Source organism: Gymnogyps californianus, chromosome 1 (assembly GCF_018139145.2).
Source record: "Gymnogyps californianus isolate 813 chromosome 1, ASM1813914v2, whole genome shotgun sequence".
Taxonomy (NCBI): domain Eukaryota; kingdom Metazoa; phylum Chordata; class Aves; order Accipitriformes; family Cathartidae; genus Gymnogyps; species Gymnogyps californianus.
In genome coordinates this window covers 150,918,893-150,935,789 of record NC_059471.1, presented here as the reverse complement: position 1 = coordinate 150,935,789, position 16,897 = coordinate 150,918,893, and the positions used below count along the sequence as shown (strand labels likewise).

General features: G+C 44.0%; 1 protein-coding gene across 1 annotated transcript in view; it reads right to left on the bottom strand.

Moving 5' to 3' along the window:
* The window catches only part of NINJ2 (ninjurin 2), a 50,154-nt gene extending 35,934 nt beyond the window's left edge, over positions 1-14,220 (bottom strand). Inside the window, exon 1 of the mRNA XM_050915177.1 lies at positions 14,143-14,220. Coding sequence (XP_050771134.1) covers positions 14,143-14,175 — 33 coding nt within the window. The 5' untranslated portion in view covers positions 14,176-14,220. The remainder of the gene's footprint in view (positions 1-14,142) is intronic.
* Positions 14,221-16,897: the final 2,677 nt, after the last annotated feature.

The window sequence follows — 16,897 nt, the reverse complement described above, 5'->3', positions numbered from 1 at the left end:
TCCTGGGTAGACATTGCTTTGAGAGACTTTTGGGAAGGGGTGTAGCAAATGAGGCCTTCCTAGGAGACTGTATTGGGGAAGCAAATGCCTCTGGGCCAGAATAGAAATGGGAGGAGATTAAAGCAGAATAACCTTTTCTCTGACAATCGAATGCCCAAGTTCTGCAAATATAGTCTTCTTCTGAAATGCATTCACATTCAGCCACCAAACATGTAAGTTTCTGGAGTAGGAAACAAAATTTTGCAGGAACTGAAGTTTTTTATGATTCCTTTGTCACTGTATCTTGTGTTTATACTGTAGTTTCTCACTTCAAGATGGCTGAGGGACAAAAGAAATGGGAACCACTGATGTGGAACAAATGCCCTGGATTTCAAGTGAGGTTCACTCAGTATGCTTTTTGTACTGGAGCTGGATTCTTATAAGGGGGTAGCCAGAAAGCTGTGTCCAAATGAACTCCTGAATGTTTGAGGAGGGATGGAAGAGTTAGGGAGCAGGAGGAAAAAAAAACCCTGGACCATGTGTGGCAGACCAGGCACTGGATGCCTGTTGTTTGGAGCCCCATGGTGGTTATGATGGTCACTAATTGGCATGGGCTCAGAGAAGTAGCTCATATTAGCTCCCAGTTTTAGTTGTGCATTGAAACATTTACACGTACCTAGCACAAAGTGATGGAGGAGTTTATCCCTATAGTTTATTCACTTTTGATCACATTCTTCCTTTTCTGGTTTCTGCCTCCCCCAGCAGAGCTCACTGTCATTGGAGCAGCTCAGCTTTATTGTCAATATGTCGTTCAGCAGCCCTGTGAAGGGGTTTTGTGGTGCTTTTATGTGCACTCACTACAGTCTTTCTGAAAAAACAAAAACAAAACCAAATGCCAGTCTGCCCCTTTTTTCTTATTCACAGTTTTTCATATCCTGTTTGGACGCCCTGATACTCTGTTTGCTGCTGCTGCTGACATGACCAGAGAAGATGAGCAAAAGAAACTTCTTTCCACCTATTAATATGATTATCATGACCAGTGACTCTTAATCTATATTTATCCCTAACTGACAGGAAGATAAATATTTAGTGAAATCATTACAATTGTTCTCCTCAGTTCTTGACCCTGGCACGAAATAGTCTTGTTTTTGTTGGGACTTTTGAAGACGTTTTGCCTTGTAATCTACCTTCTGAAGAAATACTGCCTCAAAGGATACCTCTTCGATCTTCCAGCTTGAAGGCCTTCACTCAGCTACACCTATTACATTCGAATGTAGCTGCGAAGTCTTTCCTCTCCTTCCCTGCTCTCCCTACCTTAATTTCATACATCCTCCTAACACCTCAGCTCCTGCAGCATTTGAGTACAGAATGTGAATTTCCCTCTGCTCACAGGTATCAACATGTTAGCGTTGATTGTGTACGTAATACAGGTGCCTTGGGCAAAAGGCAGACTGAATGCTGCTTGGTAACAGATACAATATTCCCACAGTTCTGAGCCCACAGAATATTATCTATAGCACAACCAAGAGGAGTCACAAAGTCCTGCCTGCCCTTCACAATGCACCAGGAGGAGAAGGCGGCCTTCAAAGGACATGGATCTTTCCATACAAAGATTGTGATCAGTAAATCACAGCCTTCTCTTAGCCTGTGTATTTTGCTGGCCCTAAGACAAACTTCCCACAAGTCTTGCTCTCATTTCTGCTGAATCAGCCTTATAATTACGCCCACTGATCAGATGATAACAAGGGAAGAAGTACTTTGTCATGTGCAGGGTACAAATGTACCGTGTGTATGGAAATGGCTGATATAGCTGGAGGAGTTACTCAGCTAGATACTGTCCCTTATTTCTCAGAGAGGTCAAGAACAGTGCTAGAGACAGTGTCTTCTGACTGAAGGATAGCCACTGGGAGCAGTATACTTTCAGACTGCTCCAGCCAGATCTGCAACAGTATATACCCACAATGTACTTCATAAACAGATTTATCAAGTCCATGGACATACATGGTTAATTGTACAGGGCTCATGGTAAAGCTCAGTGCTACTTGCTCTTGCATAACTCCTTTGAGGTTTAGTTGGCTGAACTTTACTTTTCATAAGTCATTTGATAATATGTAAAATAAAAAAATGGGAGGAATATAAAAATCATGTTAGGCACACCAATAACAGACAGACTGGGCTCCTAGCTGAGAAACAAGTTCTCATCAGATAGGAAAAAACAGGGAGGGGAACAAAGGAAGAAAAAATTGCTTTTGGATCAGAATAAAGAGGAATGTATTATCATTTGCAGCCACAGAGCGATGCATCTTTTTATTTTTTAGCTAGTCTTTGCTGTTGGCGGCTATGGGGACACCTTTCCCTGCAGCTGGCCAAGCATCTGAGTCAGTTGCTCCCAGGGGAGAGATAATGTCCCTGTTTGTGCATTGTACGAGTGAGGCAAGAGGAAGTGCTTTAAAACGACCCTGCCCCACCCTGGCTGTAACCACCTGAGTTCACCACCACGCTGGCCCGCATCCGAACGCTGAGCCCGTTCCCCCACCTGGGGATCCGTAAGAGAACTGCCATTTTGCCATGGCCCAAAAAAGTGAACACCGTAAACTGACCTAGTTCAGTAACTCAGGGTGATGCCTGGAGGCTTGTGGCTGAACGTATTGCAGAGGGGGTTGGAAATGAATCAGAGGGCTACTCAGCTCAACATCGCTAACCAAAAGCTAACCTAATTAGTAGCCACCAAGACCTGTTGCCGTCTGCTCTTGAGTTGCCTGTCTGAGCCTGGTCCTGAGTTCAAATCTCTGCATAAAGATATAGATCTACAGCATGCCTGCAACGCTGTCCACATCAGAGATGGCTTTAGTTATCTCTTTTTTTTCATGGTCTCAGCAGAATAATTGAGCGTTAGATCAGCTCAGAGATGAAACACACCTCTTGCTATACTTAGTAGCTCAGGCTAGGATGAAGTGGGGAGCTCCATTGTCTCTGGTTTCTGTGGACAGAGACCTCCAGGACTCTCAGTTCTCTGTCTCTGTTCCCCCCATTTGGCTTACTAGCATTCATAATCTGTCATTTTGTGTACGACACCCCACTGGAGCTCTCTTCTGGGGCTGCATTCCTCTTTTTTTTTTTTTTCTTTTCTCTCCTTCATGATTTGCTTCCTATACTTAAGTAGTTGTTTTTTGATGCGGGTTTTTTTTTTTTTCCTTTTTTTTTTCTTTTTCTGGGATGCTGAAGATATTGCCTCCTCTGAGCATGTGTTAGCTTTTTTATTTTGGTAGGCCCATATCTCTTTCCCCCAAGATCTGTGTAGCTGCACCTGGATATGAGTAGTTTTCTCCCTCAAACTCCATTGCACCCTGGCTCCTCATCTGAGAAGGAGGGAAGAGGGGCTTTTATTGTGCTGGTGGACTTTGCCCATCCCTCTCCGGATCTGAATAGGCCAGCATTATTTCACAAGTGCTAAATCCACTCACAATGGTTTTAAATGGCTGAGCTGCTGAGCCAGCTGAACAGCAAACACCAGAGGGGAAACCACATTTCGTGAGCGCTTCAGATTCCTTCAGACTGTACGTGGAGCCATTAAGAGCAAAGTAAAAGCCCTTTGACACAACTCCCTTCGGCAACTTTTTCACAGCCACATGCCAAAAATGGGGGCTGGCTAAGGAATTGGTCCAGAATCAACTCCCAAGAATCTAACACATGAAGATGAAGATGGACTTCAAATCTGTTTCTGTTAAAAGAAAACAGCAGCATATTATATTTTCTTGTAGCATATTAATCCTTTGCTGGATGTCTCTCTGATCAGTGTGGATTGCCAGTCAAGGTATCACCATGGGCAGAAGATGAAAAAACCCCAGGTGCTTATGTTATGCAGGAATATTTTTTATTGTATTTGTGTTTGTATCTGTTTTCCTTATTCTTTACGTGTAAGTTAAGAAGAACCCAGATTGTATATCTCATGGTCTTCTGATCATCCTAGAAGAGCTAGATCTTCAGCTGACATGACCAGCCAAGAAATATCCAAGAATGCAAACAATTTTCCCATTGCAATAAGATGGATGAAGGCCTATCTAAAGGAGTTGCTATTTCTGTCTCTGTCCAGACTTGTGAAGACAGGGGACTTAATTCTTCCTTAGAAGACATAATTGCATATTCCCTAAACAAGTTCTTTCACAATGATCTAGGTTAGCTTAGACACTCAGTAATGGAGGTTTCCGAGCCCAGACAGTCTTGATAGAGTGATTACTTTGAGCAGTTGCATTGAGGCAGCAATAATAATTGATGGTGGTGACGAGGATGAACCTCCCCCCTTCAGCGCTTCAGCTCCAGTCAGCAAAAATGTGTGGCCACAGCCTGAAATCACACAGGGACATGCAGGAACATTTCATCTTGAATCACCTAAAAAAAGGTGCAAACTTGAAGTAGAATAGTTGCATCAAGAACTTGTATGGTCATTCTGAGTCAGAATTTATGTTTAACATAACTTAGCTTGTTTCACTTTGGCTTTGGGGTTTGCTTCCTACACCAACATGGTTGAACATGACTGTAGCTCCACCAAGAAAGAGGTGCAAACACAGCTGTGTGCCTGAACTTTTGAAAGTGTGTCGAAATTTGTTTCCAATTGATGTTGAAGTTACATTCAGCAGGGAAGGAATTGTGTTTGTTCTCTTACTGACAGCTTCAATTAATGTTCTTCTTTACATTGTGTGAAATAACAGAGTGGTCTCTGATGACTAAATAAAACAATCTTTAACAATTTCTTAAAAAAATAATGGAGATTAAGAATTTAGCCAGTGAGAAGTAGAGATGAAACCACAGAACACACTGCTGCTGCATGGCAATCCACCCATCCAAACAGAGATGCTCAGTCTTTCCTTCCTGCTTCAGTCACTTTCTACTTGTGTGTCCTTGGGTACACCAGTGGTCATTTAACCATCTCTGCCTTGACATAATATCTGTAAAATAGGCAGGAAAACACCTCTTGCTCCATATGGGGATTATGAAATTAAATTCACCAATACTTACAAAATGCCTGGAGAACTAGGGACAGCAGAACTTGGTTCTCACACAAGTCCTATGAGAGTACAAAGTATTGCTGTGTTGTTATTTTCTGCAGAAACATTCCTTCAGTAAAACGTAGGCTACAGAAGAATGGTTGGTTGCCCTTTGGCTCTTGTTAGATCAGTAGGAGCAGTTCTTTTTCTCACATAACTAAGGTCTGCGGTGAATCTGGGGCTTTTTTTTAATCCCCAAAAATACCATTTGGAGTTGTGTGAGTGCAAAGAGAAAAATCCTGCAAATATGCATAAATATTTGCAAAAATTAAAAACCTAAAGAAAAAAAAAGAGCCTGAACAATCCACAAACCAGTACATGATCTCATTTTCTTGTTCTCATTTCTCTAAACCTGCTGACAGGATTCCCCCAGAATTTCCAGCACTCGCTGAACCTTGACCTAAGCAGCTTCATGAGAAATTTCTTCCCCAAGGGTTATTTTGGATAGAAAGTTCTAAGATCCTGAGTATAATGGTTTTCACAGCTGTAATTATAGAGTCAAACATCTGATTCATGTAATTTGACAAGAAATTATAACTTGCCTGGTTCAAAGGAGTGTGTCAAGGTGTATGGTAACTGGTGATGTGAATCTTGCAGCATCTGCACATGGGCTCTTCCATCATTCTGGTGTCCAATTCAAATGTTTCTGTTACGTGTTTACATACCTGGGGCAGTCTAGATTACAATATTCTTGTATTGCCTTTTCTCAGAGAGAGTTTTATAAACATTTGACTCACAAGCCAGGGATGGGGAAATGGCAGTGAAAATGCCCGTGTACTTGGAGAAGCTCACACTTCTGTGTGTGGTTATTGTATGCAGGCAGCATTGCCCATTTTCGGTTCTCAGAAGAGAGGCATAACAAATGAATACATATTTTTCAGGAAGGGCTGAGAAATGCTAACTTGGGCTGAAGGCTTCCATTTTTAGTGGCTAAATGAGTGGAGGTGCTGTACCTGTTTGTCAGCTGAGGGCGAACAGAGAAGCAAGTACGTGGTTCAGCTCTCAGGCACGGGCTGGAATGAAGCCGAGGGAGGAAACTTTTTGACAAAAGACACAAAAATTGATTTAGCCGTGGTTTAGCAGGTGCTTCATGTTGCAGAGGACTCCGACTCACAAAGATGTCTCAGTGGGAGGTTTTGCCGTTGGCCAGCCAGGAGAACCATGTGTTGCCACCACCATAACCGGGTTTATGATTACTCACTAAATAAAACCCACTCCTTGTGCGCTCAAATCTGCAAGGTGCAAGTGTGGGTGAGATGTATCTGTATCTCAATGCGTGAAACAGGTACGTGGTGAGAGATGGTGCCCCTAAAGGTTGTGGCTGAGGAGGAGATGGCGGAACAAAGGGAAAGGGGTCCTGCTGGCGGCTGATGCACGGGTGCCGCGAGCAGGCCAAGCCGGGCTGGCGATGTGGCACAGGGGCGGCAGGAGGGTTGTCCTTGGCTGGTTTGGTGCAGCTGCTGGCTGACCTCATCCTCCAGACAGGGTGCAGCCATGCTGACTTGCTGCCACTCTCAGTGGGGCATGGGGCCCCCACCATGCAAAGCCCTCAGCATCCCCTTGGCCCCCAGTGCTGTGCAGGCACCATCTTGTCACCCCAGGTCCTGTGTCACTTCACCCCCTTCCCACCCCGTCAGGGAGACCCCATGCCTCCTGGGCCTTGCTCCCCCTCTGCTCCCCCTGCTTCTATTGTACAAGCTTTATAAAGCGAGCACAGAAATCCGTTGTTATTGTTAATAAGTTTTTGTAGCTGCCAACCTCTGGGGTCCTCTCCCCTTACCTCAGGGGAGGTGGCAGCATGCCGCAACCCAAGTGACTCCCTCCCTCCCTCCCTCCCAATCTCCTCTTCAGAAATGTCTGGGCTTCCTCAGATTAATTTATATAGCCCATTTCCCCTCCCTCGCAACTTTGACCGTTTCTAGCTGTGACCTGAGCTCCGGCTCTGCTGTGGTTATCAGACATGGAGGCAAGGTTCTGTGTGCTCTGGTCTGTGATGAACCAACCCTACAAGGCAGTGGGGGAAAAAGTCCTGTAATTTACTGTTATGGCAGCCCTAGCTGTGAGTGAAACTCATATGTCTAGTGCCACATGTTGTAGACTGGCATGCATTGTCGCTGTGGACCTATGTGCAACTGCAGGCAGAATTTCTCATGGAGCCTGGGGAGGTCTGGACATCCCTTGTCCCTGTGAGGCCGAAGAGGCAGCACCACTTGTACGGCAGCTTCGCCCTCCGCCGCAGCAGGCCCGGGGTCTGAATGCTCTGCAGTCAGTGTCCTCTGGCAGCACAGCCTCCTTTCTGTAGTTTATAGCACTGGCAGTCAACTTTTTAGATATATCAGAAGAAATGACTGTTCTAACGGCACGTCATTGCCATTTTCTTTCTGTTGCAGGCTTATCTTAATCCTACCCTAGCCCTAAACCCAGCAGAGAATCCTATTTAAAAACAGTCCCTTGTGCTCTTCTGCGGGAGGCCTCTGCATGCCTATTGTTTCAGTGAGAGCAGATTCACTGACCGATGGGTCAGTCAGGCTAATTCACTATTTGATACGCTCTCTATCAACAGCCCCTTTGCCCCCTTTCCCTTCTCTGCCTTCACATGCAGGGCTTCACGATGGACATGGCCTGCCCAGTGCACATCATGGCACCAGGCTCCCTCTCTCAGAAAGGCATCGATAGTTTTCTTTCACCACTCCTCAACAAGGTGGAGTGCGAGGGACCAGATCAGCCTCCAGTGTAAGGCCGCTGATTTCCATGTGAAAACTCCAAGGGTATATTTGACTCCACATGTGCCTCATTTTCCCCAGATACTCTGAAACCTGGGGTCCAGTTTCTCAAGATGAGGAAATACCATCCCCATGTTTGGGAAGGGCATAAGTGAACGTTAACCCTAAGTGGGAAGGCTGGCCGTGTCCAGGTAGAGCAGGCAGGACGAATGTGTAGAGGAGAGGAGAAATGCCACATCTGACTATAGAACAAAGGACCAATTAGTACTGGCTGTAAGAAAGTCTCCTCCTTCTCAGCGTGTTGTGATCGCGCTGTCTGCTAGTGTGAGTGTTACTGGTTTCTGGGACCAGCGTGGGTAATGCTATGCAGACTTGCAGGTCCCTGCAGCTGGGGGAGAAGAGCATAGGATCGTTCTTGCTCCTAAGCGTGATACCCTATTTCAAACCTGTCTTTTGACCAACTAGGGCATGGTGAATCTCTGCCTAACCCTCTAGCTAGCCCTGTAAAGGCTTTACTCTCAAGTAGCAGTCCGAAATCTTGCAATCTGAGTGACGTCCGCTAGTGAGAGCAATCATTGCTACTGTTTGGGCCTTCCTTGCTTCTTTCACTGGCTACACCCAGACTTGGACCTTCAGCTAACCGATCTGAAGTGACGGGTAGCTGCCACTGAAAGGAGAGATCCTGCTGTCTCTACGTGCTCTCATGGCCACGCAGTCTTAGTCATTGGCAGTTGTCTGATCCTCCCGAGAACCACTGCAGGACAGCAAATCAGGACACTAAGCCTGCCAAGAAGTGGTTAGTTTTCTCTGAGTTTAGCTCTCTGAACCAGCTTTACCAGGGCCAAATGAATGGCACAGGCAGTGGAGTGCACCCTTGGGAGTGGGGAGTGGGGTCCTGTTTGAGGGGCTGTAGTAATTGGGTTAGTTAAAAACACGGTGAGCTAAGTTCCTCAAACTCTTGATGGCTGAGTTGCATACACCATACAGGGAAATCACAGGAATGGCTCTTTCTGAAGCACTTGTGGTTTTCTTACTGCAAGGCTCTTTCTCTCTCTCAATGCAGACTGTCATTATCCAGGCCCAAATTACAGAACCCAAATAATGCTACTGAAGTCCACTGGGGCAGGGACACTGCTTGGTTGGCAATGTTAGATTGCCACCGTTACAGGAAATCGCTGAAGGAGAGTAAAGGTTCTACAACACTAGAAAGCACAAGCTCGCTGTTGCTGCAGAAGCAGGCAAATACGTGCCCAAGCCAAGAACTTGTAAGCACATCACAGCCTCGAGGCACACGTTAAAGCCACAAAAAACCACAAAACCAAACATCTAATCCAGTTGTGAACACACTCCCTGCATCCCCTCATCAGGCCTAGACTGAAAGTGGGATGTGGGAGATGGGATTTACAGTGGTAAGTGGGACTTTCCATTTGTTTTGTGGGCATTTTGGAAAAGTCCCCACTGTCAGGCCTATAGCTAACGCTATTTATCTGCCTGTCTAAAATCTTCCTGCTGTAGATCTGGTCAAAAACTGAGCACTGGAAGTAAATTATCCAATTATTTAAAATCTTTTTTCCTTGCAAGTTGCTTGTAAACCTGTCTTTATTTCCGCAGATGTATTTTGCATTCAAAGTATTCACCAAACAGCTTCTGCCAAAAAATTTCAGTGTAGGGTCTGTTTTCCAGAATGATTATTTTATCTGTTTACTCTTTTTACTTTTGATGTATGAATGATTCCTTAAATGGTGAGGTATTATTTCTGCTTCTCGTCCCAGAGGATTGTAAATTTTTTAAATCAAAGAGTAAGAAACTATAAAAAGAAAGACGCAACATACAATATATAGCCTCTTTTGCAGCACGAATATGGATGACATTCATCCCGCGCACATCCCTTAAACACCCATTTATACAGAACATAACACCCATTCATGAATAAGAAAATATAAAAATACAAACCTAATAAAACTCTGGAGCCATTTAGAATCAGCCCCAATCTTTGCTCCGTTCTGCAATATTCATCTGACAGACTTAGCCGTGGCAATAATGTGTGAGTGTTACTGATTTCAGCTGTCCACGGACTTTCCCCTGGTTACTACCGCTGTGGTGGGGGTGGTGGAACGGATGTTGTCTCAGTCGCTCCCATTCAAAGTCTGGTACATTAGCTTAAATCACCGATGAAACAGGGTTGTGTTAAGATGCCAGATCGTGAACTGCAGCAGCTGAGGTACACAGCTAAACAGATTTAATGGGGCTTTTGCTGCTGAAAAGAACGGTCCTGTATGGCTCCCTCCTCCTCTCTCCCCCCTGCAAATCTCTATGGAAGGGTTGGAGGCGAGAGTCAGGGGGAATAATAGCATAAAGAAGTGCATAAATCAGCCAGAGTGTGATTATCAAAGCCATACTTCTAATTTATAAACCTTTGTTTCCTGAAGTAAAAAGAAACTGGTGATGGGACATTGTTGGGTTGGTTTTTTTGTTTCTATCCCAAATGTGTTTTTCTGATCCCAGCTATCTCAGGATGTACTCTGTTATATCTCATCAGGTTACTGGTCTGCCTGCCTGGTTTCTCATCAATGGCAGATGCTCAATAGGGGAAGGTGGAAGTTTCACTCAGAAGCCACAAATAGAGATGTCTGGGAAGAAAAATGCATCATTCAAATTAATTCATGTTAAAGTTTTATCTTTTAATAGGTAAATTAATCTTTTTAATTAAAAGATTTTAATTCAAGTTTTATCTTTTGTCTTAGCGCTTGGCTGGCTGGCATAGATCTGGTGAGGCTGCCCTACAGCCTTGTGGCTTTTTTTTCCATTTCAGCACCATTTCCTTTTAGCATCTCTCTGTGCACAGTTTGAGGTTTTGTTGGTCTTCCTAGAAGTCAGAACTGGAAAACAGACTCCTTTGAAAGACACAGAACAAGAGAATTTTTGTAAGGGAGAAAGTGGATTAATGGGAGACACTTCTTGCTGTTAAAAAGCAGTCCTAGGTCTCACTTACGGACACTTGGTGTATAACTTCTCTAATGCAAGATACCACTTGCAGTCTGGTCAGCAATTGTGCCACTGCCTGTAGGGAACTGAAAAGCGTATTTATTTTTATCCTGCTATTGGCTTATGGGATTTGAAAGTACCTTTTTTAGCTTGCATAACTGTAAATATTGTTACTGGACCTCCCAACCTCTTCTCAATGCTTGCTCTAATATTTGACCTCTAACCTGCTCCAGGAGATGGCAAATTCCACAGGCTGACAACACGCTGGGTGAGGGAGCATCTCCTGTTATGGAGACTTTCAATTTTGCTGAGTGAGCTCCTGGTCTCATGCTTTAGGATAAGCAAAAAAGGTGGGGACTGATCAGTTCTCCTTAGAGCCTTCTTAATTCTTGATTGCCTCTTCTATCTCTCTCCTATGCTGGGCCAGAGGCTCACATTGTTTTCATTCTATTGTTACCTGTCCAGCCTGGCCATGTAAATGTTGTATAAGAAATGCTAGGAGGTACTGTGCAGCTGCTTCAGGCACAGGACCCTCTCCCTGTAAATAAAAACTCCTATTTGTGTATTGTGTCATAGTTAACTTTCATGACTGTTCCTGCTACTCCATCCAGGAGCTCTTTGAGGAGGAGTGAGTCATGCGTTACCACCTGAGAGCGTGCAGTGCACATTCCCACAAGCTCTTCCTAAACCCACAGCTGGAAACTTCCAAGAAGACACCTGCTCTGCATTCAGTGCTCAGAGCAGGGACTCAAAAGAGGTTTTTAAATGTACTTTCAACTGAAAGACTTCTTTTTTTTTCTCCGCCACTGATCACTCCTCCCCTCAACTCACACTTGTCAAGTCACGTCATTGCCAGGACCCTCTGCTTGTCTCAGCTATGTGTCACGAATCCTGATTTAGGGTCCTGCTGACTATGCCAATTTGTCGCGAATGGGTGATTTAGATCGCTTAAAGAATCATCATCAAAGCTATTAGCGAAAGTGGTTTTAATATGATGTTGTAAAAGTGCGACGTAACAAAGTTTGATGGCAAGGTTCGCTCTATTACTGTACGGCACAATCATTTGAACAACAATTCAAAACTACCAAGGCACAAATCAGTTACCAAGACAAAATCAAAGTTACCAAGGCACAAATCAAAGTTACCATACTACAAGGTTATGCGCGATATTGGTCGCTTACCAAAGATGTGCCGTTGGTAAACGGTCTCTCTGCCTCGAGGAGCAAACTTGAGAGACGTCCCAGCTCAAGGGGAGATCACCGCCATGTAGTCAGGCTGCTTAGCCAGGAGAGCTCAAAGAAGGCTCACTCAGGCTGTCATATTTATGGAATAAAGTGATTGGCTTGTAGTCAAATTACATGCAATGGAAAAGGTATGCATGAGACTCCTTGTACCCACAACTTTCTTTGTTCCTTGATAAATGAGTCTTGGAAAAGCCATCCGCTATTCATGTGTTAATTGCATGATTGGTGTTCCAAGCTCATATGCATCAATGCTCACTGTGTCACTCTGCTCCTTTGTGGGTTTTCAGAGAACAGATTGAAACTAGAGGAGTTTTGGCCCGTTTACGGCTTAGGCCTTTACCTCCTTTGGAGCCTGAACCAAACTATCGCTAGTTTGGTTAAGGGGTCGAGTGCATCTGTCACAGTATGTGGCTGTATGTAACACTCTTTCCCTCCCTTGCTATCACTGTATATTTCCTGGTCATAAGCGTGCAGGAATCTGTGTGCATTCACCTATATTTTGTACTGTCTGGTGGCTTCATGAAATCCCTGTAAGGTGTCACAAAGAAAATCTCAGTAGCATGATTTTACTTGTGGCAACCTCTGTAGAGGTGGATAGAAACACTCCACACCTTCCCGCTCTAGAAACAGATAGATATGTTCTTTTCAATTTTGTAACTCAAGGAACCTTTGACCTCCTGGGCTTATTTATTTGAGTATTGTAAAAGCTGAAGATGCTGAGGATCACTTTTGGCTCTTCCCTCAATCTCAAGATGGGTTGAAAGAGAAAAATCTGAACCCCAGATTTTTCAGAGTTTATGAACATTTTAATCGGTGAAGCTGATTTTTTTCATCTATGAAACCTGGGCTTCAAATCCACGATAGACCTGAAACTTTCCATTGGGTGGAAAGATTTCATATACAACGAGTTAATTTGACTTTTTATTTAGCATAATTTTCTTGTCCTCTTTGCCCTTTGCCCCCAGCTCCTGGCTTACTGATTTCTATATTTTCACCTTGTTATCTAGTTCTAGGAAAGTCTAACCTCTCTCTTCCTCAGTCCTAAATAGAATACATTTTCACCAACTGCCAAAGCTACCTGTGTATCTTCCTCAGTTGTCGTGTCTCTTATCTGAGCATAACTGTTCCCAGGTCTTAAAAAACTGCTCTGCACCTCGTATCTCAGTGGAGATACGTTCTGCAGGATCAGGGAGTCTCAGTCCTTCTTTCTAGTTAAGGATAATTGTCCTGATTATTTCCAAGGGCACAAATCTTTCCATTTTATTTTCTTTGACATGGGCCAAAGAAATAAAAATTGAGACCCCAGATAGACTTCCCCACTTTCAAGTATAAGGATGGTTAAGACCATTACAGACAGAAAAATCAGCTGCAAAATTTGGACCCTGCTGCCAGCCTACTCAGGGCTGGAAGCTGTGCCCTGGGCAATGCTTCATATTCTTCCCTTCTCCAGAGCTGTCTGAAGTGCAGATCTGGACTTGAACTTCTGACGTTTGACGGGTGTTTGTGATCTGGGCTTTTGATTCCATTTCATCTCTAATAGTTTCTTTTTCCAAACCCTTGGGTAGTTGCCCTTTCCTAGAACACACACTGAGCACAAGAAACACCCTTCTTAAAAAACACAAACACTCAGAAGAGGAACACAGAGAACTGAAAGAGCTTCACCAAGAAGTTTTGTTTCTCTATAAACCCTACATAGGAAACCCTGGCCTCTGCGCTTCCTCAGCATTTGCTGTATTTATTTCTTTTCCTCCTCTCCAGATTGGGAGCACTTTCTGCCAAACAGAGAAAGGCTTTGTGAGATGAGGAACGGCTCAGATTTTTGCAGCTTGTAAAGTATGTGCTGCCTCCTTCTGAGAGCTGAAGGCTAACTTCTGCCCCTGCTGCTCCTCCTTCCCCCCAAAAGCAGCTCTTTTTAGTAATACCCCTCTTCTTACCCTCACTCTTTCGGAAAAAGGCTCATAACAGCTCCTGGCAGAACGGGGCAGAGATCCTGCCACTAGCTTTTCGTCAAAGGAGAAAAGAGGAAAAAAGCAGCGCTCAGTTTTCAAGTGAAATTGGCTGCCAAAGCTGAGGAGCAAATGATAGGAGCGGTGGATATTTCCTCCAAACCGGGGATCTTCCCTCCCGCTTCTCCCTCCCACAGGTATTTCCCCGAGATGGACTCACTTGAAGATTGATGCTCTCCCCTTCCGAGGCCATCCTTTTGCCCCCAGGTCTCTTCCTCTGCAGACGGCGCACGGAGCGGGGCACTCTGCGCTCCCGGAGATTCTCTCTTTGCTGGACCGAGACGCGCAGCTGCTGGAACAGACCTGCTATTCATCTGCCGGCGGCCGGCCGCCCGCCTTGGCATCAGCTGGGGGGCGAGAGAGGGGGTGGCACACCAATTCTTCATTGTCCGGGCAGTCCGTGGAACAAGCGTCCCTCTTAGACTTTCCGTGACAGTTGTGTTCATTACGTGTCTGTGTTACCTCTCCGAGTCCAGCTGAGCCTCATGAGCTCACTTGGGCTGGGACGCGGTGATGCAGCCAGTGTACCAAGAGGTTCCTGGCATGGGCTGTGCAGCCGCAGCAGCGATCCCGATCTCTCCCTCTCTCACCAGCCCACAGCAGAGCGTATGGATGAAAAACTAACGGTTGAAGAGATTAGGTCCAGAAAGTTGTGCCTGCTAGCTGCTGCTGCTACTGCTGCAAAGATATTGTTACATCTCAGCTAAAATTTGCACTTAACTCTCTTTGTAGTCCCTTCTTCTCATTTTTCTCCCCAGCCAAAACGCCCCTCCTTTCCCCTCCCCAACAATTTTTTTAGTTGAATTTGATATGTCTGGTCTTAGCTGAAATCAAATCTTGCTCTTTGCTTAAGTTAAAAGCAACTATGAATGACACTGGAATGGAAATATATGCAGCCAGAATCAAGTCACAGTGTAGAAAAATACGTTGTTATTATTAGGTGGAACGCTCAGGCAGAAAAATCAGCGTAATTCTCTAGATTTTAGAGAAACTCTGCTACTCTGTGCTACTTGCAGATCAGGTAGGAATGTTTGGCTTTTGAAGGACAATTTCTGTAGTTACAGTAGCATAGAAAATTTATGGTAAGTAATATATTCTGTTTAAACAGTTTAGCCGAATGCATGTTCTAGAACTCCAGCCTGACTAAAAGTGCTGACAAGTCTGTCAGTAGGCGATCCTGTTGCATTGATGCTTCCCAGCAGAAGGCCTCATTTTGCAATGAAAATACCAGTGCTTAGTACTGCAAGTTCATTTCAAAGTGCTGATGAATTTAGCCTCTCTGCATTCCTCTCAAACAGGTTTTGGGTTTTTTTTTAGCTTACAGATGTATGAGCTGAAGCAGTGAGATGTGTTTAGGGGCCGGGCTAATGTCACGCAGGAAAGCAGGGCTAGGATACAGCTCATTTCATCCTGAGGGTTTGGCCTAAGGCTGAAAGCCCATCAGGAACCATGAAGCTGATTCTACAATCAAAAGCCACCCTCATGGTTCCTACTTTTGAATGAAAATTTAGATCCCTGTGTCTTGTTATCACTGAAGTGATTGTTTGAACCCTGCAGGGAAGTGGAGGTGAGGGGAAAGAGGCTACTCATTGCTACTCTTCAGCACCTGTTGGCTTTTTTTTTTTTTAATGTAAGGCGCATTTAACCCAAAATGCAGCCATCTGCTGCTGCTGTTGACTTGCTCTGCTGATGGGAATCTGTATGTTAACTAAAAACTCCCTGTAAGTATACTATTGCACAGATGTTAATATAGATAATTGCCTGTTTTAATTTACTTTTCTTAGTGTAGTCTATAAAAAGATGCTATGGTTGATCAGTTTATAAATAATATTGTTTATTAATAGATAATTTACACTGGGGTGGGTGTCCACTGTGTTTGTTGAGGCACTCCTGGGAGTTCAAAGGACTTCATGTTGTGCAGGTCCTTTGTGAACAGGCTTCCAGCAAACGACCCATGAAGTCTGGCCAAAGTTTTTTGAGTTCCTATATGAGCCATAAGCATAAAAACAAGTCCAAAATATCTTCTAGCGGTCAGACAGGAATGAAGTATCTATCCTTCTATTTAGTAGATAAACAAATATCACCAGTGTACAAATTTCAGACAAGACTGCATGATATATAACAATGTGCCTTTTTAAAACTATTTTTTCTTAGTATATCTAAATGTTATGCTAGGGGCTTTTTTTTTTTTTTTTAAACACACTCTCCAGAGAGGTATTGCAAAGAGTAATAATCTTGCACTATGTCCTTAGAACACCTCCAGAAATCAGTCAAAACTTACAGTAACCCTTGTGTCCTTGCAGACACTTCAATCAAACCAGGTTCCCAATGCCTTCTCCCAGAATAACATGAAAGAGTCTTTCTGCAAAGCATATTAGTAGCAATGGCTGTATCAGCCTCCCTTGAAGTGTCTGGAGCCAAACACATTAGAATGAGAAAACTTCAAATAATAAAATTTCTCTTGGAAATTATTTGTCTATGATGTCATTAATAGCAAAGCTCAGAGCCAAAAAACGTGAGAAGAGAGGGGAGTGGGTTTATTTTAACTTGAATTGTAATAGCTGCCCAAGAAAGGAGTGCCTCAATAAACACAGTTATAACTGAGATTTACTTGTTACTAACATGATTACAAAGAACTACATTTTTCAAACTATCTTTCTAGTAACTGTTAATTATGATGCAAGAATGCACCATTGTAATGGTCCAAAGATTAAGGCATACAACATGCAGCCCAACTTCTAAAAGGGATTGTGTGACATGAGTGGCAGCACTCACCAGTTTTAGACTCAACAGCCCCGAACTCAAGACAAGTGGGAGACCTCCAAAACCCGGCTGTTCTAATGGATGTTGATTGATTAGAGTCTTTCTGGTAATGCATACTAGAGACGGATGGGGAAAGAGCAGTGTTCCTTGAA